Below are 23,474 nucleotides of genomic sequence, written 5' to 3'. Positions count from 1 at the left end.
AGGTCCTTAACTCTGGGTGAAAGTGTCTGTAACATTTTAACATCAGGAGTGCCACATCCATTTCTTGTGAGGGGTGTGGTCAGGGGTGGAGTCAGACAGCTCATTAACATTTAAAGCCACAGACACAGAAAGCTCGTTCTGAGAAAGGCTGGAACAGAGGGGTTTTTCAGACATGCAAAAATCTTATACTAGAGTGTTTATTCAGCAACAAACTTCACAGGCATGTTTTGGGGACCTCTGAGGACAATATAAACTTGTCTTAAAAGCGTAAAACATGACCCCTTTAATACTGTTGAACCAGTATTGGTTCAACAGTACTAAACATGATTATAATGTGGGGCTGGTGGGCAAAAGTTTTCTTTGGTTTTAATAAGTTTCAGTTTGGCTTGCCAAATTTGTAGAGTGATAATCAGGATAAAAATTCATAAATTGGAGGTAAAAAAGTAAAAATTAAATAAAAAAGGGCAAAAAGTCAGAAATGAGGCCAGTTCATAAGATCAATTTCATAAATATGAGGCAAAAATCATTAACACGTGATAAAATGAATATGTGATTAAAAAGTAAGAACTGCAAGGTATAAATTCATGTATGTGAGATTAAAATCATCATGTAGAAATAAGATAACTATTATAACAAAAAGAGTCTGTTTTTTTCTCATTATATTGAATTTTCTTCCCATAATTGTGATTAACAAGCATCACGTGACTGCTGCTTTATGTATTAATTTTTAAAAAAATTTTGTTTACTTTTGGCAAGTTATGCTACTTTACTTATGACAATGTACAGTTTACACTACTAACCCTGAATAATATGTTGTAATACAATACGTTTTAATAAAATTAAGTTACTCATGAAGTTACTCACTACTTGAGTAGTCTTTTAATAAGGTACTTATTTACTCTTACTCAAGTACTTATTTTTATAAGTACTGTAACTGTGTACTTTACCCACCACAGGTGTTAACCACTGAGGTGCTTGGTGATCTTCTTAGTTTGTTAGGACTGTCTGTAGCAGCTTTAGCATGCAGGCTCATTAAGTCTGTTGTTTAGCTCTGGGGATAACGCAGCAATGTGGGAAGGCATCAGTAGCCTGTTCTGTTCACCTGTGCACACTGAAGTATTGCAGTGGATGATTAGCTGTTTCTTGTTGATGGAAGACATGCTTTCTCTGCAGCTGGGGCCTGCGCTGTATTAAACTGAATGGTTAAATGGAACCAGCTGATAGCTGTCCATTTTTTTTTATGTTGACACTGTGCCCGCCTACCTTGCTCACACTGCCATCAGGTGGAAGATCCACTTAAAACGTTTTAATTCTCCCAGCCCTCTTAATACTCTACTCCAGTCCCTTAAATAAAATATTATTAATATTTCTAAGTGATATTAATATTCATACTACAATATCAGACTACCCTGTTTTATGTGTATATCTTTGTATTATCTATACATCTTGTTCCTCTATACTGCACTTATAAAATCCCATTCTTATTGGACCATTTTTGCACCAGCCCATGTTTGTGTCATCATACCACTGGTTTGTATACAATTTGCTACTAATCAGTCTACCATGTCACTTACAGAAACACATATTGACTGTACAGAATGTTCATTGTACACACCTCCTGTCTTTTTGTATTTAATTCTTATCTATGTTGCTTATTCTTATTCAAATTCTGTCCTATTTTACCTAGGGGTGCACTAGGGATCCTAGGGAACAATTGGCCAAAATCAGAATTTTGGGGGATCGGTGATCGGCCGATACTTAGATAAGATCGGTGGATAAGATCAGTTTCATATGTACCTCTACCTGCTAAAATGTGAAAAATGAAATACTAAAGGAACTGATATAATTTAGTAGTTTGGACAGCAATGCTCTAAACTTTTCATTTATATTAGAAAAAACTACCTCATGTGCAGTTAAAACAACAAGTTTGTATTGTTTCACGGGTATTGTTCAATGTTTTTCAATAAAATAAGATTGGAACATTGAAGGTGTATGCTGTCAGTTATCAAAAAAATCGGCCAAAATCGGAATCGGCAGGTCAGGCTTTTTAAAGATTGGTGATTGGCCAGAAAATTGCAATTGAAAATTGAAAATTGTGCACCCCTAATTTTACCACCTTTCTCTTTTGTTGTGTTGCTGTTATGACAGAATTTCCCCTCTGGTTATCAATAAAACATTATACTATCTTATCTTAAATCAGAGCCATATTTGACCTAGTGATACAGAACCCCGGGAAATTCTGGTACCATACCTTTTTGAATAAAAAGTACCAAAAAACACAGAAAATGTGGGTATACTGTGAAACAGTAGTCTGAAGAGCTAGTACATTCTAAGCATTAAGCCTGGTCCACAGATGTTTTACTCACATTTTGAAGACAACAGAAACCCCACACAACTGATGATAACTAATGACTGATTAAACAGCACTGTCTGTCTTGTGCATAGAATGTAACATCATGGTCAAAACAGCACACACTACACACTAACAGATTCATTTCATGATTCCTGACTCTTACAACTGGAAGTCTCTTTAAATCTCTCCAGGTTGAACATGACTTTAAAGTAAAGGGTAGTCAACGGATATGATGTTTACATCAGCACATAATCAGACCACAAAAGTGCATAATGATCGTGTAGCATAAACCCCACTTTACATGGCAATAAAAAAGTAAACAGGTAGGATTAAAAAAATACTGCTATGTTGGCAAGGACACTTACTCTGGAGATGAGCTCTTCTGTAGGGCAGATGGGAGATCTAACAAAAGGTAAAAAAAAAGGACAAAATGTCAAAAATGCACAATTTAAACTGTCCAACAATGAGGAGTAAGACACAAATTATTGTCTTAAATCAACACCTATGCTTTCTTTGTGTCATAAACAAATAAAGGACAAAATAGCATCTTTAAATTTGATGTTTTACCTTGTCTTCTCTTTCTGCGTCGGTGCCGTCTCCTCTGACTCATATAGCATGCTGTGACCAACGACAGGATGATAGCCACAAACAGGAAGCACACTCCTCCTAACACACCGGCCAACAGGGGCTCAGGGATGAACTCCAAGTAACCTGGGCGCACAGGGTAAACCTCCATCCCTTTAAATGATAAAGTCAATGATAATCACAAACTCCACTAAAAAGCGATGCGAGAACCTTGACTTAATAATACGAAGCCACAATAAGCCACTTACCATTTGTGGATATGTTAACAGACTCACTGGGTTCACTGAGTATTTTATTGCTACGAGACATCAGCCTTAGATCATAACTGGAGTCCTGAGCAAAAGATAGATCAGACATTTGATTAAAACTATGTGTGTAATCAATTCTCCATCCCTAAAAATTTTCAATATTTTATTTTGAAATTTTTGGCATAAAAGCTGCATGAACACATCCTGCAGCAACAGCTTTAAAAAGGTAAGAAATCAGCCAATCATTACCCTGAGCAGTCCTTTCACCAGCATTTCACTCTGATTGGCGCTGATGTTGCTAGTGAGGATGACCCAGTGGCCCTGATCTCTGCGAGCATGCAGCACGTAGCCAGTCAGAGGAGAGGATGGAGCCTCAGGAGGAGACCACTGGAGGAGAACACCTAGCTCAGTCCGGTTGGCTGACAGGAATATGGGAGGCTCCAGGTTTGGAAGATTAGTGACCACTGTTGGTTCCTCTGTTGGTACAGCTGATAAAAAAAAAACATAAATGTAAGATCAAGTTGATTCTCATTTGAAGTTAACCGGTGTTAGAGAGAGAGCAAACTTCCACCAACCTTGTGTCCTCACAGTGACGATTTCACTGAAAGGTCCAGATCCGAGTTTATTCTGAGGGAGAACACTGAACTGATAGCCAGTGCCAGCAAGCAGGCCAGTCACAAGCAGGTAGTTTTTGGATGTTGGGACAGGCAGAGATGCCCATTCATGTTTCCCCCTGGAAGCCTGCTTCACCCTAGAGAAAAGTGAAGGATAAAACAGTAAGAATTTCTACTTGAACCTGAATTTGTGCAAATGCACCAGCTTCTCTGACACTTTTTAAAACCATGTGTCTGTAAATGTTGTACTCTGTTATGTCACAATGTGACAAGGCACTATTGTCCCCCGTGCCAAGTAGCCTGCTGGCCTACTCTTACATTGCTCCAAGCCCAAGCAGGCCTGGGCACAGTTATCACTTAAGCATATGTTGTAATGTTGTAATATGACGCATGTTTCCAAGAGGCACAGTCAGCGCAATGGAAAAGAGTACAGACTAAAACTTTACTTTGTGGCTTATTTGTGCAGTTTTGGTCATATATGTCCCTCTACTACTCTGCCATTGTTCAAAATAATTGTCAAGAAACAAACTTATCGATATGCTGGTGCATCTCAAAAAATTGGAATATCAGGAAAAAATCCCTTTTTGTGATTCTGTGATTTACTTCAGAAAGTGGCCTGACCTGCACCCTGTACGGAATCTCAGAGGAAATGTCAGGAGGAAGAGGAGAGACACCAGACTCAACAATACAGACGAGCTGCAGGCTGCTATCAGAGCAACCTGGGCTTTCTAACACCCCAGCGCTGCCACATTTACTCACTTGTCACTTTTAAGAGGAGGTTGGTTGACTTGGAGGCAGTCAGAACTGTCTGCAAATGTTTTGAATGATATGTTTGATCATAGCTGGTTTTAAACAATTACTTGCTGCTTTCTCTTTCAGTGTACTGTTGTTTGACATTTTACTTGTATGTTTACTAGTTTTTTTTTTTTTGTCTGTAACTTTGACTGTGCTGCTGCTGTCTTGGCCAGGACACTCTTGAAAAAGAGATTTTTAATCTCAATGAGGTTGTTCTCCTGGTTAAAAAAAAGGTTAAATAAAAAAAATAAAATAAAATAAAATAAAAACATACTGACTGCTCCATGCCAAGTCTCACTGATGCAGTACTTTGTGCAAAAGGAGCGCCAACATATTTCTGAGAGCATAAATGAGAATAATTTTCCAGAAGGTCAACATTTCTTATAAATCCTTAGATTGGACTGATGTTTTGTGATATTCTAATATTTTGAAATAGTGGATTATTTATTTTTTGAGCTGTAAGCCATAATCATCAACAAAAGTCTCAAAACATTTCACTTTGTATGAGATGGATCTAGAATATATGGTAGTTTTGCTTTTGAATTAAATCACAGGGAAAATGAACTTTTTTCAGATGAACGTTTACATGCAATCTAGACAGTTTGGTTGAGTTTGCTTGCAGTTTTGGATAATTGAAAACAATAACGTTCCTAGTAACGGGTGCCTTGGGAGTCTGTTTCTGTTGCTGTGGTATTAAACATGTAGCGATATCGCTAAATCTTTTCTAGAATCTAAGTTCAATATTCTTATATCCTTACAACCCTAGCATACACAACACCCACTTTAAGAGACAACTTACATAGAGTAAAAAACAAACAAATGCAACTTGAAACAGTTCAAAATTCCACCAGTAGAGGCCAGACTCAAATGTCTGTATACTGTTTAAGTACTGTAATTAGATAATGAGTCTCACATGCAGACTAGCTCAGGCGTTAACAAGTCTAATGGTATTGTATACCCAGCCTCAAGTTGAGTTTCTACATTGATTTTTGTGCTGTTTGAAATGTTTGTTTGTTTTCCTTTAAATTGTGTCCCCTCTACTGAAGATGCTTATTAGTGGTTCCAGGTCAAGTTCAATATTTTTTTAAACTCATTTTTGTAATAAAACTGGCAGATCCGATCTGTGTAATATGGTACTAAATCCATGTTACTGACCAAACAGTAAACTTCTGGGTGTATCCTCCGTCAAAGCCAGGAACCCAGGACACGTTAGCCTGGTTCATCTCCGTGGACACAGAAACCGAGGACACTGCATGAGGACTTGTACCTGAGAAACAGAAAAACAATTCCTGTTAATTTAAACTGTGAACTTTACCTGCTGCCTACCAACGTATCCACCTACATTACATGAGAAAGTGCTGCTATTGCATCACTCACAAGGCTCTTTTTCATGACATCCCTTTTGTCAGTACTGAATTTAAGGGAAAAATCCTTTTTCAAGGCATTATTTCAAGATCTAACTGCCACTTTTGCACTTTCCCATTTCTATAGTTTATTTTGATCTACTTTGTCAATGTATAGCTTGTACTGTCTGGTTAGAGCTTGTTGCGAGACCCTTTGTCTAGATTACTGGTTTCAAAAACGTTGAAATAAAAGTCAAAACATGAAGTCTTTCAGTTTTAGTGTCACAGATTGTAGTGTGTCCCAAGGTAAGATGCACCTTGGCCAGGTGTTGTTGCAGCCATTTATTTTTCTGTTTCTAAAACCATTATAAAGTAACCATTCCTCATCAGTAAACTAGAGGGCAGTCTCTCCTTTCTCTCCACGGTGATCAAGCTTTGCACTTGTCATGAGTAGAAATGGAGAGGGGATAGGAGAGATCTGTAACACCTGCCAACAGAATAGTCACAAAATATTATAAACCACAAATGTAAAAACTGATATGCAGTATTTCAATACGATTCTTCAAATGTAATAGATTTCCCAAAAGGGTAATAATAATTTGCTAATAGCTAATCAGTAATTTCCTAGAAAATGTAAAGCCAGTGTGTCATTACACCCTGAAGAAGGCAAAAACCCATTTCTAAATTTCTAAGGTTTCTAGCCCTATTAATTAAAGACCCATTTCATATTTGAGTGCCTGGCCCTTGATCCTTTATAGTAATGCTGTTGGTCTTAAGTTTAACACCCCCCTCCCCCTTTCACGAGCACCAGCATTTTGAGGGTATACCAGAGGCACCCCTCTTTTTAAAATGTAGAAGCAATTTTGCAGGGATTTGCAATATTTATTGGAAGTTTTCTTTGCCAGAGCCATAACAACCCTAAACTCACACATTACCGATTCACACAATGTGAATCAACTGTGAACCTACAAAATGTGAAAACCCATTGCATATTGCACAGTTACTTGTTACACTGCACTTTTCTTTTTGTAATATTGCACTACTTGTATGTTACATTATGTTTGTTTGCACTGTGAGAGGAGCAGCTCTCTGTAATTTCGTTATACGTTGTATGATGATAATAAATGCTATTCTATTCTATTCTATTCTAAAATCTTCCACTTTCTGTAATAGCTCCCCAAAATGTAAAATAAAAATTAAAAAATAATCCTTGTGGTCATTGTAGTTTATTTATTTACTGACAAGTTTTTAGAACCTGCGTGCAATTTCATAGTTTATGTATAAATTCTGCTTATGTACAAGGTGGGTACAAGTGTACAATGGATGCTCAAAACACAAATAAAACAAGCATGGAGATACTAAAGCCAATAAACCCATGTGCTAATTATTAAAATGCATGCAATTTAAAAAATGGAAGCATGAAAGCAGCTGTGCGTTTTAGAAAATAAAATCACATATTGATGTCATGAGAGGTTATGTAACACATGTAACAAATCCTTGCAAATATAATGGCTATTACTTCTACAGGGAATTATGAATGATGTTTGCAGTAGGCAACTGCTGTTATGTTTGTGGGAAATTTATTATTAAAATATGAGCAACTGAGCATCCCTCTTGTTTATATGTTGACTGAAATGGAAAGAGCTACATTATTTTACATATGGACATCCATAAGCAGGTGTTTTAGTTGATTTGTACAGCTGTTTGATGCACTACCACCATACAGCATGCTGCACTATCATAATTAAGATACTCACATCGGATATTAGATTTGCATAAATTTTCTTAAAGTCTTGATTAGACACATAATGTATACATTATAAAATATATTTGTGCAACAAAATGTGTGTATATGCATTCTCTGTTGAAATTTTATCAATTAAAACAATTCACATTTATTTTATTTTTTCTTTTGTGTTGGTCCTGGGGCTCAGCTTTTCCTAGGACAAGTAAAGGGGGTCTGAAAAAAGAAGGTTTGTAAACCACTGCTCTACATCATTAACAAGAATACTCCTCCTTACATGGGTGGCCTGGTGTACAGCAGAGCAGTGAGTAAATCATATCAAAAGTTGTGTCATTCAGAAGTCTTTATAAACACGTCAGTGAAGACTGTCAAGCAGAGAGAGACTGAGTGGAGATGAGGTGCAGATGTGAAGAAAATTGAGGGGAATTAAGGTGATAAAAAAGAAAATAAACCTCCCTTTGTGAAACTGCTACAGGTATTCATAGCTCTCAGTCATTTGACCACGTGAATGCCTGAAGGGCATAAAAAAGCTTGGAACAGTGGCAGCTACTACTGAACACTACATGGTGCTGTAGCACTATTGCTTTATTCTCCACCTTTTCAGTATGACGTATGTTTACATCACAGAAAACCACAGAAAACCTGAGATAACTAGGTTCTTGGCTCTTTAGACCCTTATACAGCAGCTGGGACACTATTCAAATCACTGAAATCATGAAAAATCTGAGCCAGAGCACCAGTTTGGCTCAGTTGGTCATTATGCACTGGTATGGGATCAATTCCCAGTCTCTGCACTATTTTGTGCATGTTTCCTGCTTCTCTTCAGCTGTCCTGTCCAGATAGGGGTACAAAGCCCCAAAAATGATGTTTAAAAAATGGAGGCAGAATTTTGTTTCAGTGATGTATGTCTACAATAGTGGATAAGCTTTCTCAGTATGCAGCTGACAAGATGAAAGACTGCAAAATTGTGGCCCATTTTTATTAATTTGGGGTCAATAATGTTGCCGTTTGGGAAGTAAAGGGCAAGATATTTTTCATCATCAAACTATAGATAGGTGCTAATTTGCCAACTTTTGCTTGTTGGCATCCCTTGACAACCATATCAGGATTATTGTCGGTTGCCAGTCAATGTTCTGGCACTTAATGTTAGTCACATTTTGATTAAATTTAGTAATATTTGATGTCAGGATTGAGAGAAGTCTGTTTGTCGCTACTGTCTATTGGAGCCTACATAGACAACAGAGGATCTACTACTATTCATTTACTCCTGACAGCTTTTGCTGTCTCTGACAGGGTTCTGTAGAAGTATATCCAAGGATGGTCTCCTTATCTGCTGATGTATCCTGCTGAACCACAACTTTCTCTCATTCAAACCAAAAAAACCTTGCATATAAATCTAGGTGGCGACCCAGACTGTTGACTTCTCCATTCTGTACAGCAGTAGGAAGCTGTTCATCTTGACTGTCATGGGTGTGTGGTGTTACATGAAAGTTATGAATAACATAATTCAAAAGGAAACATTGTGTTTGCTGAAATCAGATCTGCCAACTCACCTAGCACCATGACCACAGTTCCAGTGCTGACAGTTGCTACTCGATTGGTAGCTAAGCACTCCCAGCCCCCTTGGTGGTCTTTATTGAGTGGCTGCAGCAGAAGGGAACCATTAGCCAGCACAGTGTACGGGGAACGAGGAGTAGGACCAATCTGAGGAATGACAGCAAAAAGTTAAACCATGGGAATAAGTAGACTTGATTGTGTAGCATCTCTCTTTATCAGACTTGAAAACTTCCTGCACCTTGCTCCACGTTATGTTAGGAGCAGGGTCTCCACTGGCTTCACAGGGGATGATCAACTCTCTGCCCACCTCCTGGAGATACTCAGGCCGAGGGAGCACTTTAAATGATGGAGGGTCCTGGAGAGGAGAGGAGGCATTTTCACTTTTGCCCATATTATAACTGTATACACTCAAATTAAAGATTTAAGTCATGCTTAAACATCATCTCACCTGCAGAATGACCTTGGTAGGTTCAGACCTCCCCATAGTGCCATAACTGTTGTAGGGCGTACATGTGTACATGCCCACTGCGTTGTCATTGGCTGTTGTTATAAAAACTGAACCCTCTGAGTTCACCATCCACCCTGGATACTGGATATATCAGAGGAGGAATAATGATTTATAAAATATTTGTAATACTAAATAATTTCTGAAATGGGACACATTGTTTTCTATGATACTAAACTTACGTTGTCAAGATTCAAATCGTTCCCATCTTTGGTCCAGTTGACATACAACACAGGGGGGTCAGCTTGGACAGGGCAGACTATGACTCCCTCCATTCCTGAGGGCAGGTATGTTTCCCGGGACATTCGGCCAACACGAGCAGGATCTGGGACAAAAGAGGAAGAGGAGTGTTTTTAATGTAATTAAAGTTGGTCTGAACCAGACTATACAGGGAAATTATTGGTTCCCTGCAACTCTAACAAAACATAGGGATATATAAAATTATGGATCCACACAAAGAGCAAACCCTTACGTTTGACTTTAAGGTGTGCAGACGCTGAGGGCGGGGTCAGTATCCCATTAGTTGGGATGCAGGTGTAGTTGCCAGCATCCTCTGGGATGAGATTAGGGATAAGAAGCGTTCCATCCACCAAAACCTTCACTCTGGACTTAAGGGACCTGACACCAAAAGATAAAAATTAAGATTATTCAATGAGCCTAAACTTACTTTAATGGAAATCAAACAATACTGAGAAGGTTCCTATCATGGGATGGGAAATATTGCGATAATCTGTACAGTAATCTCCTTTGTCCGTGACAACACGATATAATGGTGTTACATCTAATCTCATTGGACTTGACTGTATTCGCAGCATGGTTCAGAGAAATGCCCTATCGATCCACTGTGTTTATTTACAGGCTTAAACATCATTGTGTCCAAAGACTATAATTAGAATACCTGGAAAGGGGTGTCACAGAGTTAGCGACACTTAGTCTGACGACTTCAATCTTGTTTTTTTATTTTCTTTTTTGTCTCAGAAAGGTAAGGTCCCTAATGTAAGTCTGTTGTCTTCCTAAGTTCTCCTGACATATCCTTCATATGTTTAGAAATCATTTTTGTGCAGTCATTTACAGTACCTATAAAAAGTATTCACCCCCTTGGATGTATTACGCTTTTTTATAAATCAATCATGGTCAATATAATTGGCATTTTTGACACCCCCAAAAAACCATACAAAACCTCTTAAATGTCAAAGTGAAAACAGATTATTACAAAGTAATGTCAACTTAAAAAAATGTAATGTAAAATGAGTGACTACATAAATACCCCCCCCCCTCAAGTCAGTAGAAGAGATACCTTTGGCTGCAATCACAGCATTGAGTCTGTGTGGATAGGTCTCAATCAGGCTTGCACATCTAGACACAGCAGTTTTGCTCCATTCTTCCTTGTAAAACTGCTCAAGCTTTGTCAGGTTGCACAGGGATCAGGTGTGACCATCCCTTTAAAGTCCAGCCACAATCTCTCTATTTGATTGAGGTCTCAGTTTTGACTTGGCCACTCCAAAGTCTCTCTGATCTTAGCTGCTGAAGCTTGTAACTCCCTCAGAGTAGTCATGTGTCTTGGTGGCCTCTCTTACTGGTCTCCTTATTGCACAGTCAGTTTGTGAGGACAGCCTAAACTATGCAAATTTGCACATGTGCCATATTGCTTCATTTCTTGATGATGGATTTGACTGAACTCCGGGTGATGTTCAGTGCATTGGAAACCTTTTTTGTATCCGTCCCCTGACTTATACTTTTGAATAACCTTTCCTCTTGGAGTGTTCTTATGTATCCATGGTGTAATGGTAGCCAGGAATACTGATAACAAGTCAGTGGACCTTCTAGACACAGATGTCTTTAAACTACATCCAATCAACATTCACTGCACTCAGGTGATCTCTATTTCACTAACTGTAAGATGACTAGCACCAATGCTGGACCTCTGTTGAATTAGGTCAGTCACTTTGAGAGGGGTGAATATTTACGCAGTCACCTATTTTACCTTACATATTTTTATTTAATTGGCATTTCTCTGTAGAAATCTGTTTTCACCTTGACATTTAAAAGGTTATTTTTCTAGTCAAAAAAGCCAAATGAAATTGACCATGATTGATTTACAAAATCAATAAGAGGAGAAACATTTAAGGGGATGAATACTTTTAAAGGCATTGTATGTGTCCAAATTAAATAAATGAATAAATTAATTCACAGCATGACAACTAGTTTTGACAAACTAGGAAAACCGTTTTTTTTTTTTTTATTATTATTTGAATTTAAAAAGCATGAAATAACTTTTATTACTGATCAAATTAAGATTTATTTATTTTAAGGTAATTAAATTCTACCAGCTGTGAGCTCCTGATTGTAGTCTAGAATTGTGCAACTAAAAGTAAGATATTTTCTATCATGTTTAAAACACACATACAAGGGGTTCTTGGTATATATATATATATATATATATATATATATATATATATATATATATATATATGTGTGTGTGTGTGCAAAACATAGATGCATTTCATTTGAATGGGTGAAAATAATAACAAGACAAGAAGAAAGAAAGCTTGCACTAAAGTACTTTGAAAAACTCCAATCATGGACATTTCAGAATATTTTACCCAGTATTGCACTTGAGATATTGATCTTCATATCGACATTACATAAGAAAGTCATTTTAACTTTGTCTACTTTATATAGAGTATATTAAATATCTTTGGTTTATAGGGCTGGCCTGTACTTACTCAATATGGTAAACGTTCTGTCCTTGTTTTAACCACTCATAGGTGAGGTTAGAAGGGTAGGCATCAGCTTGACACTGCAGAACTGCATCCTGGGACATGTTGAGAGTGGTGTCCTCTGGGGAGATGATGATGATTGGAGGACCTTAGGATAAATTGGAAAACAAAACAACCCCTAAATGAGAACCATGTTAACAGAGATGAAGTCAGTCAAAATCCAGATAACAGATCATTTGAGCCTTAAATCAGAGCAGTAACAGAGAAGAGTCTGTAGGTGGCAGTATAGACTCTGTTAGGATGATTATTAAGTTGTTACTTGGCTTTTAATCTGGAGGGACCTTTTAGAAAGTAGGTTGCTAAAGTCTACTTCTGCAAAAATGCAGTTACTGTCTCCCCCTGATGACTGAGAGTCCTACACCTACCTTTAACCTGCAGCTGCGTAGAGTGGGTCAGGTTGCCCTCCGAGTTGGACACGTGACATGTGTACACTCCTGAAATATTTCTTGTGACGGAGGCCAAAGACAAGGTACCATTGAGCACCTAAAGAGGGGGCGAAGGTGAAGAGAGGAGGAGAAAAGTCTGAGAGGGAATTTAAAGCTTCAGTTGAGAGAGGACAACAAAGCAGTTTGCTTCAAAGGAAACATCAAAGGTACAAGTCCTACTGAAAATGCTAATTCTGAAAGTGTTTCATTAAGATACAGAAAATGCCATCTGTTAATTCATCTCACTTTTATTTTTTCATGTTTTTCTATTCGGCTCTCATCTTTATGCCAGACAACAGTTGGACGAGGGTTGCCGTGGGCTCCGCAGCTGAGAGTCAGAGAGTCTCCGAGCAAAACCTCCACGAAAGTTGGTGGTTTCTTGATGAACACAGGTGGAGCTAGAACAAAGAGAGCACAGATTAAAAATTTACTCCTATTTACATATTCAAATGAGCATGGGGGACAAAGAGGATGATTGGAGAACTCAGCTGACTGTGAGATCTGAATGCAGAAATCAGAAATAAAATCAGATCAGCAAATAACATCTATGTGCAAGGGAAGTATTGATATCCTGTAGCTTTCAAATGTGCATCATGAAGATCTAGTCCTGCATGTTTGCAATCTGTTTTATGATGAAGACCACAAGCCAAAATGGGTCGGTCTAAAAAAATTGTTCTCTAAACTTCAACTACTGGTGAAGCTCTCTGTTTTCTGCACAGGTAGAATTTTGACAAACGCAAGATAAACACTTTATTACACTTCTGATTTGTGCTTTTCAAAGTAAAAGCCCAGTTTAGCTTTTATATGGAGAATGCTTTGTACAGAATGCTTTTATTCTGTTTTTTTTCCTGGCTCAGCTTGGCTATATAATGAATCAAGTCACTTGTAGGGAGATTTATGGAGGTAAAACTTATGAAGAAAGACACAGCTGTGACAGCGGGGAGGTGCAGCCAACACGAAGCACACATGAAAGACGATGCAAGCTGGAGCTGAAATGACAGGATTCCGTTTTGTAATATTTATTGCCAGTGTTTCTGCTGAAAGATTAGGAGTCTAACACTGTCAGATTCATGTTATTTTCCTTCTACCAGCATCATAGAGGCTAAAAATACACTCCTTCACTGAAAACAGAAGGGGTTTTGCTCAAATGTGTCCTCATAGTCAGAGTAAAGAGCTCTGTGTCATGTCTGGTTTTGGATTACTTCGAATGCTCTGAGGTAACACACGTTTACTACATATCAACTGTGTGCAATGATGTAATGCTACTGAAGCCAGAGGTCATCTGCAACCTGATGCAGCATTTGCAGGCTATTCATTCAGTGTAGTAAAAACATTTCTCCTTTACATTGTCAAAAGAGCTCTTTTGTGGCATATCCAGCAATAGCATGGGACAAATACCGGAAAGGACTTGGGCTGAAAACACTCAGATTTAAGCATTTCAACCGTAATCTCTAACCTACACCCCCCTGTTCTGTTATTCTTAAAATCATCTCCTATGTTGACATCAGCTCACAGCAGGATCAGCACAGAACAAGACAAGATGTGTGCACAACATGAGACGAAATGCCTTGATATGCTGCTTTGACACACGGAAAATTTCATCTTGCCAGGGCCTTCAGAGACCCAGCCAGGCTCCATGCTGAGGCTGGTCTAAACAAAGACAGTGCCAGTGATGAGCTCCAGAGTCCCCTAACTCCTGCGGTGCTGCACCTGTGATGGAGAGGAAGGTCCATGTGCCATTACGAAAGTCGTCCTTTTTGCTGTCCAGGAGGAGGATGCGGCATTCAAACCAGCCCTCGTCCTCCAGGGTCAGCCGTTCCACCAGCAGAGAGGCGCCCCGGGTCAGAGAAACACGGCCTGCAGGAGAAAGGGTGAGGGTGGGAGGGCAAAGAGGAAGGGGTAGAGAGGTAGAGAGAGTGAGAGAGAGAGAGGGAGAGAGAGAGGATCAGCACACACCCATTTACACACTAACAGCCAGACAGGCAGAGTCAGCACATGCAGAACGAGGGCTTAGAGGACGCAGGCATCCAGTGGCACAAAGGCCACAGTCAAAGTCATAAGCCCCTTTCACACATGCACTGCACTCTTGAATGTTACCAAAATTTTGGGGTAGCGCTGCATTTTTATTTTTTGCACAGAAACAGAAAAATTTTACAACCCAACTTTACTTTTTCTTGCCAGCTCCTAGTTAAATTTCTGCAAGACGTCAGGGTGAGCCAATGATGACTGCAGGAAATATTCAAGGAAAGATCAGCAAGAGAGAGCAGCCAGGGTGATGAGGCTTGTATATATCATGCAAATGGTGCAAAACCGGTGGAAACATGTGGCACAAAATCAGGCTGCTTTTCTGATTGCCGGCATGTTCATTTCCTCCTTTTTGTTTATGAATATGTAAAATCAAAGTAGAGTTTACAGGGCAAGACACTCCCTCCTTCCTGCTTTCCCTTATCAGCCACAACACCATTTTGCATAATGCTGCTTTGTAGATTTGATTATTAGCCATTTTTGCACACCTGCTGAACTGGTGTAAGCCTATTCACTCACTGACCTCAGCACTGATGTGATTTCAGGTAAAAGGCATTTGATTTTGATTAGTAATGCTGGGTAATGCTAATAATCTGCACATTCATGGTAATTCTTGGTTGATTTAAATCATTTTGAAAACACCCCAAACAAAGCCAGAAGGCACCTACTGAAAATGGCTGATCTAGACCACTGGTTCCCAACCTGAGATCTGGGACCCCCTTGGGGGTGCACCATAGATTTCAGGAGCTCTGTCAGAGCAAAGATTGGTAAAAATCAATTTACTCATACTAACCAAAATCACCATAAAATGCTAAGGAAGAGTTCATACAATGGTCTTTTGTTAAAAGCACTTGTGTGCAGGGCTATTTTGTTTGGACTTAAATGACAGAAACAATTTTAACTGCTATAAATTTATGACCAAAAAATATCACTTTTTTTCATTTGGGTCTGGGGGAGTCCTTGGTTGTTCTAAGATAGCAAAATCTCAGTAATCAGTGTTTTCCCACCTATGTATATATTTGTCAGGGTAACTGGTATGGGAGGGATACCCAGTATAAACAAGTACTTCCATCTGTTTACCAGAATCTTTATTTGAGAGGATTTGAGAGAATATTTGTCAATAACATCTGTAAGAACTGGAGGGGAAGAAAAATGATGGTGCTCAGAGGATGAGAAGATACAGGCCAATGTTAGAGACAAACACATGAATCACTCAAGTAATGACAGTGGAGATATGCAAGATTACAGATGATGTCCTGTCATTTAGGGTTTTTGGGGGTAGTTGAGTGCAGGGAAAAGATGAGCCTGCTGGGAATCCTCCTCGGCATTTCCACTGAAACGATCCAACAGAGGAAGTGTTTGAATCTATTTTCATGTGTGCAGTTTTTATCTTCAGAGGGAATCCTACAAAGGATGCATAATGAAGTGAGTCACATGTTACTGGTAGGAGATAAACAATGTGGAGCATGGCAGATGCATGCTCTGAACTTGTGTGAACACCCTCAAAAGACACAGATGGATCCACAGCCACACAGCCATACCCCGCTCCCTCTGCTCCCCTCTGTACTTCTTACAACTCCTTGTCAGGCTTTGAAACTTGATCTGCCGGTTGCCTGGTGACTGCAGCCTGGTTTTCAGGGTACTGAAGTTACCCTTCCCCACCCACCCGCCCCCCTCTTCCTTTTATTCTGTCTCTCAATGAACTCTTTTTTCCCCCCCTTCAATCTTAGGGCTTTAAACGACAGGAGGATGCGTGCAGGGGGGAAACACACACGTTGCTCATAACAGACCCTGGCTGAGGCAGTTTGAAAGTAAACAGGGGAATGTGGGGAAGTTTCCGGCATTCTTTTGCACTTGTTTGCATCTGACGAGTTGCTAAGATGACATAGAAAGCGACTGTGAATTTCAATAACGGTCTTTATATGACTTCTAGAGCAGAAAAGGGCAGTGAATTATGTTACTGTATGCCCTGCAACCCTGAAGAGACAATATCAAGAGAAACACAATATCCTCTCTATTCACACCACTCTCCCTCCAGACAGCAGAGTCTGCAGCAGAGCCTGAGAGCTATGAAATTCGCTGGACACTATATGTGGCCTAAAGGCAGGGTGAAACACACACTGTGAGTAAAGACAGACAACAATAGCTAACAATTAACCCTGCATTCCTGACCGAGCCTGTTGCTGAGCTTAATAGTCAGGTTTAATGTTTGACTGACCTCCTGAAAGACAGAGCAGCATTAGATGGGCGGTGTTCACTTAAGTGGCACCATAAAATAAATGAATGCCTCTCGTTTCAGTCTGCATCTGTCAAACAACCGGGCAGGGCGAGGGATGGAAAGAGGAAATGTGCGGGGAGACGATAACAGGTGTGTGGATAACTTTAGGCATTTTCCCTTTATCTCTCAATGAGGGATCCTCCCTGAGCTGTAACCTATGCAACCTTTCCAACTGGATGTGGATTTCACAGCCCATCACAGGCAAAGAGGGAAAACACTCTCACGTGCAAAATCACACAAACCCTCTTTAACACACAACTAATCCGGTGGAAAAATATTACAGGTTACTTAAAGATCACTACAGCTAATAACAGCTCCTGTCATATTCTGTAACATGACTGAGACAATCCCTCACGCTGACCATGTGCGTTGATCTCGTGGCTTCAGAAGCACGTGGGTACGTCTACATGTTGATTTTCAAAAATTTGGCGAGAGCCCTGCCCCCTGGGTTTCACTGTCGAACACTTAACCCTTTCCCGTAGCCTCCTTCTTGTCCATCACTACAAAGAGACGGCAGCCCCCCACTCTTCATTCCCTTCAGGTTACCATAGTGATGAGACTAAGGAAAGCCCTGGCTGTAGGTTTAGATTTGAATTCAGTTGCTGTAGAAACCTGGCGGGGCCAAATGTGGGTGAGGGAGGGTTCATAATGCAGAGGGGGTGGGTTTCTACTGTCAGAGATTTGAAAAATTACAAGAGGGGAAAAAACATGTTTAGGGTGAAAAAAATGGGGCAGATCCAGAAGCACAAGAGGCAGAAAGGGAAGGGTGAGAGAAATGAATGAGACGCTGAGAAAGAAAGGAGCGATTTCCTTTCAGCATGTAGACAGACAAAGGGCTGACGCTGTGTGACAAATGTTGCTTTATTCAAATTTGAATGTTGCATCTTTGGACTTGAACTGAAATCCTAAATGCCACTCGGCAGGTGCTCTGTCTGCAGAAAAGCTTGTTTTTCTTTCTGGTGCATGGTTAAAATCCAGATATGTTGCAATTATGTGCACGAGACGGGAAATCAACAACATTGGTTTAAAAAAAAAACAGCCCTTTTTTTCAAAAGGGAAGCTTTCCTTCAGTTCAAAAAGGAACCGTCTGAGGGGTTACGGGAAGGTTACTTGAATTGTGTGCATCGATAATCCACTGACAACCAATGAGAGCTTGACCTTTGAGACCTCTGTGCTCCCTAACTCCCTGGCAGACACATTCATCACTCCTCCTCGTTCTACACTAGCACAATGTCCGTAAGTCCTTCTCCAGAGACAAACATCATTAGACTCTCTGTCAGACAGGGAGAACGGATGAAACAATAGCTGCTGCTCCTCTCTCATGTCCCTCTTCCTCCTCCTCCTCTTCCTCACTGTTTTTCCTCCAGCAGCTATCACATGACAGCTCTAGTGCACCTTAAAATGAGCCCTTGTTTCCAACAGGTTTGACTGCAGTGCAGCCAAGGGTAATAAATGGAAACGCTAATCCATGAGTGCTGTGTGAACCTCTAAGCTGCACCCTCTTCATATTAGCTGGAGTCAGGTTCTTGCCCAGTGGGTGGCAGGTTAGGAATAACTCAGCTTTCAGAGTAGTGCTGCTGGCTCAGAGCCGGCATTGTCTTACCAATCTGATCTCCTACTCTTTTTTTAAAGACTAGATTGATTAAGGTTTTCTGAAAGTGAAGCTATAGTATTTGGACCGACAACGGATTAAGCCTCCCACATTGTACCTTCATAATTATTTTACATTCTGTATTACACCTTTTTTTCTATTAAGCTTTGTTAAATTTTATTTACTTTGTTTATTGGGCTCTAAAGGTCTAGAAGAGGGCATCAACTGTTCAAAAGCAGTGAAATCAACATGTGATTTTAGCATTGGGGTTTCCCACTGGTTTTGACTGACTAAGAAGTACAAGGGTTATGGTGAATAACATGTGATACAATAGCAGGGGGAACTATGGAGGAAGACAGATTATTCTGTTTGCAGAAGCATCAGCACTGCTTTTCTTTGTCCATCCGTATGTGCATAAGAGAGTCGGGGGCAGAGGTGCATTGTGGGATGTGTTTTGATTTGAATACAATCATAAGTCTGAGACCGGCCCCCGGCCTCTGACAGCTCACCCCCCCCACTCCCCCAAATTTCTCTCTTCAATCCTCCTGTCTCCCTAATCAGTTTAACCCTCTTATGAATAGCTCTTTGTCGTGGAATAGATTACAGTTAACTCTGTTCCTCTCGCTCTGTCCGGCTCTGTTAACCCCTGCACCAGAAAGCGCACACAGCTCACGTGCCAAGTTTCACTGCAGCTACCACCATCGGAATTAGCCCTCTTGCTGATGATCACAGAGCAGAGAAATATATTTAAATATTTTTCTAAACAGAGTTTGATCCTTTGAGATTACACGTGATATTTGAACAGTTTAACAGGAAGAACTTGAGCTCTGTTTGCAGTTCAGGTAGAGGCAACACTCATGTTAATAATTGCTATAGTTGGCAAAAATTTGCTTTAGTTCCTTAGCTGCAGAAAACCAACAGGGAGTTGCTTACAGCCTCCAAGAATCATCCAAACATTAGTGAAGATCATGCCTGCTAAACTGTTAAAAATAACAGAGGGCAAAGTTGTTAAAAAAAGAAATCCAGCCGAGCTATTTCATCAATCTCACAGCAGTGGATATCTGCATTAAGAGAAGAGATAATTGGACATATCTGCATTAGTTTTAATGACAATGCTTAGCACAGCATTCAGTGCTTCTGTATGCAAGCTGAACTAAACTTTTATAGCTCATTGAGGCCATTTAAAACAACTACCGCCCTTGTCCCAGTATTCAAGCACCAGGGGGGTATCGATTAACTGACAGAAATACAGTATGTCCTACTACCATAGTAGAATGAGGTATTCCCCCTTCCAGCTAGTTACTATTGGACCTTCTTCTAGTTGACCTATTACATCACAGTCCAAACAACCAACAAACAAGTTAGCAGTGAGCAGGATGGTGGTTGTATGGTAAATGTATTCTACACCATGTTGAAACCTTCTTCTTGTTTCCTTGCAGACTTTCTTCTACACCATGAATGTGCCGCATTCCTTTTTCTTCTCAATTTCAAAGAGCCAAATTAATACATTTTTTTAAAAAATATTATCAGTTCTACCACTATGATTATAAATGATATAATAAAAGAAAATACATAAATTTCATGATATTTTATATACCATTTACATTTATATTTTTCCTACTCAAGAGCAAATATCAATTGCTTATTTAATGAGCTTAACCAGAAATAAATCAAATTAAAGCTACTTTTTCAATGCAGTGAACATGATCGTTTCAGGTTGTTTCAATGGAGCTTAGCATAAGCACAAGCAGGAAGACTGTTTCATTTCCATTCATCCTTTCATTCATTAATAATGCAGGTTATATACAGAAAATCTGACATAAAATGCGATGTCTTTTCAAGACCCATATGTTTTACACTGGTTTAAGTCAGATCTGTGAGAGCATAGAAAAGAAAATGCAATGACTCTTTCTTATTGTAGTACACTAATGAAGCTTTCTTGAGATTAGACTATGAGGAAAAAAAAGGCCTCAGTTTGGTACTGTAAGGTAGCTAACAATGTTAAGTCTACATTTTTACAAGTGGCCCAAACATAGTAATGCCAGACTCGGAGTACCTATTTACAGGTTTCACTTTTCAGTTAAAATGTTTCAATTACTGCCCATTTCAGGATGTCTATAACATTATTTCATCCAGGTTTTTAAGCATTAATTTGTCAATGATCACTTTATTTCTGGAGATGATAAGCTATAGCTAACTGTAGCTGAGTTTTATTAATCTTAATAAATCATTTCCGTAAGTCTGCATTGGCTGTGAATTCTCAGCATATAACCTTACTAAGTTAATACAGCATGTAAGGAAGTTTTTTTCAAACCATCCAGTTAAAATGTGACTTATGTTGCTCTGCATGGCAGTTGGTGCTGCGAATTTAAGATCTTACAGTCTTGCTTTAAAGACTATTTAATACTTTTTAAAAGCCTTAATTTTCCCTAAATTGATTCGTCAACTTTAATACTTTGTAAGACCTTAAACTCATTTCAATTCTAAGTCAATCCCTTTCTGACATGACCTCTTTCGATCCAATCATCCTGCTGCTGTCATATTTCAAAATCTGTTCTCCTCTCCTCCGCAGTCAGTCTGTTTCAGTGCGACCGCTATAACCCTCCTCCACCCGAGCCACCTCCATCACATCTCATCAGTGTTCAGGCCCAGCCCCTTTGGCCTTCCTGTGTCCCTTCGTTACCACCTCCAGGTCAAACTCCTCCATGTATCGTGAATCCCTTCCGTTCCTCACCTTATCCTACTCCTTCCATCACTATCACCAGTGTCCAGACTCCACAGGAGGTATCCTATCCTGCTGTCAGCCTCACTACCCCTTCCAGTTCATAAAGACATCACAATGGATTCTATCCGTCAAAGACATTTCACATTTAAAACATTTCCAGAGCTCATGAATAAACTGTTAAACTTGTATAAAGTCTCTCCTGATTGAAATACATTTTATTTGTATTTCTTTAAAGATGCTTTTACTGATGGATATAAAAAAGTTTTCCAGAAGCAACTGCAACCAGTTATAGCTCTAATTTCTAGCAAGGAACTAAATATATACCAGTTATCAAAGATTACAAAAGTTTCTTTTGTCATGCTTTCTTGGAAGATTCTATTGTTTTTTTCTTCATGTTTAGAATTGAATGGTAAGTAAGTGAAAAGGAGGATCCGCAGGCTGCTAGTTGCCCACCCCTGCTTTGTGCATTTATGCTGTTCGACTTCCAGGTCAAAGCCCAGCCAAGGAACTGTGAAGAGCCTGCACAACATCCAGGCAAATTATGGTCTAAGAACTTGAACTAACACAATTTTATATGCATTTTAAAACTCAGGTTGGACTAACAATGAATTAAATCTGAACACCATGTAAACAGAATAGCTGATTCTGATCTTTTATTCATCATTTAAATCTGATCTGTGACATACCAAACACACGAGGTAACAGAGCTTTTGTAATGGTCTTTTGCTCTAAGTTGGCAAATGTGAAATTCCCAACTTGCAGCCATCTACTCTTCTTCCATTGTGTCATTGTTTGCCTTACTATCCAGGTCTAGTTATGGGAGAAAAACTGGTTAGTGAAGGTGATCAGTTTCACCTTTCATTGGGGCTTTTTCTGCTTCTGGAGTTGTCTAATAGACGTATGTTTGCAGAAGCCTACTTTTCCAATCTAAAATTGCATTTATGTCCACAAGCGTAAAGGTTAAGGAGTCCAAGGTTCAAGCATTTGTAGGTTTAAGTGTGTGTGTGTGTATGTGGCTTGTGCATGTGTGTGACAAATGCAGGCTTTAACTTCTCCAGTGTTCAGAGGTCACACTGAGAGCATGATGGAGACCTGCTGGGATCGGGGGGTTTTCCCATTGTGGTTGTAACCTCAGGTCGGAGTCTCTTGCTCACAGTCTCTACTGATTTACTTCAGCACACAGGAGACATTTGATCTGGCTCTGCAACAGTAAACCATCCTGACACCGCAAGACTTGAATGTATTGTCTCAACAAATACTCTTCAAACAGACTATAACAGCGTGTCAGTCAGAGTTTATTTGGCTGTTTCATTTTTGTTGTGAGTTGACTAATGTTCGGCCCTGCAGGGCATGCTGGGTGCGAAACAGAGAGGAAGAGGGATGAGGGGCGCTAATACCTTCCTGACTCTCTTTAAGTAGACAAGAGAAGCTCTCTGAGACCGAGACGGGTTGGTGTCTAAGGGGGTCGACAGAAGTACAGCGCTCAGTGGCCGTGACACTCCTCAAATACAGAGTGCAATCTCAAATACACCTGATATCGTATCAAAAACGTCTGTTTAATGGACTGAAATAGTCATCCAAGATATGGCTTGCTTTGAATCTTTCATCTCAGCTTCTAAAAATGGCCATTAGCAACAGTGAGCCTGAGACAGAGCAGCCAACCACAGACAGGCAGCAATGCAATTAGTTTTATTTTAGCCAGCTTCAGCATGCAGCATGTGAAGTAGAATAAGTCCCCCAAAGGAAGGACAGGAAAACACTATGATTTAATAATGCATATTGAAGTCTGACAGATCACTTAGCTATATTAGAAGTAGGCATTGGGCTGTAAATCCACCCTGACTCTGAACAACAGCACAGATCTCATCACTGCTTTCTTGTTCCCCATCTCAGGCAAGCCAGGACA

At 39.6% G+C, this 23,474-nt stretch overlaps 1 protein-coding gene across 4 annotated transcripts in view; it reads right to left on the bottom strand.

The window, feature by feature from the left end:
* igsf9b (immunoglobulin superfamily, member 9b) overlaps window positions 1-23,474 on the bottom strand; it is a 41,602-nt gene that overhangs the window by 6,201 nt on the left and 11,927 nt on the right. For all 4 annotated transcript variants that reach the window (XM_041786528.1, XM_041786530.1, XM_041786531.1 and 1 more), the window contains exons 4-18: window positions 14,660-14,806; window positions 13,196-13,347; window positions 12,890-13,007; window positions 12,471-12,612; window positions 10,217-10,362; window positions 9,927-10,069; window positions 9,688-9,828; window positions 9,478-9,594; window positions 9,236-9,386; window positions 5,751-5,862; window positions 3,762-3,937; window positions 3,436-3,674; window positions 3,187-3,271; window positions 2,921-3,091; window positions 2,719-2,755 (exon numbers count right to left, since the gene is read on the bottom strand). In XM_041786528.1, the coding sequence (XP_041642462.1) occupies window positions 2,719-2,755; window positions 2,921-3,091; window positions 3,187-3,271; window positions 3,436-3,674; window positions 3,762-3,937; window positions 5,751-5,862; window positions 9,236-9,386; window positions 9,478-9,594; window positions 9,688-9,828; window positions 9,927-10,069; window positions 10,217-10,362; window positions 12,471-12,612; window positions 12,890-13,007; window positions 13,196-13,347; window positions 14,660-14,806 (2,077 nt within the window). The remainder of the gene's footprint in view (window positions 1-2,718; window positions 2,756-2,920; window positions 3,092-3,186; window positions 3,272-3,435; window positions 3,675-3,761; window positions 3,938-5,750; window positions 5,863-9,235; window positions 9,387-9,477; window positions 9,595-9,687; window positions 9,829-9,926; window positions 10,070-10,216; window positions 10,363-12,470; window positions 12,613-12,889; window positions 13,008-13,195; window positions 13,348-14,659; window positions 14,807-23,474) is intronic.

The sequence above is a fragment of the Cheilinus undulatus genome, linkage group 5 (genome assembly GCF_018320785.1).
Source record: "Cheilinus undulatus linkage group 5, ASM1832078v1, whole genome shotgun sequence".
In the NCBI taxonomy this organism is placed as follows: Eukaryota; Metazoa; Chordata; class Actinopteri; order Labriformes; family Labridae; genus Cheilinus; species Cheilinus undulatus.
Note: the sequence above shows the minus strand (reverse complement) of the source record. Positions and strands in the feature narration are given on the sequence as shown.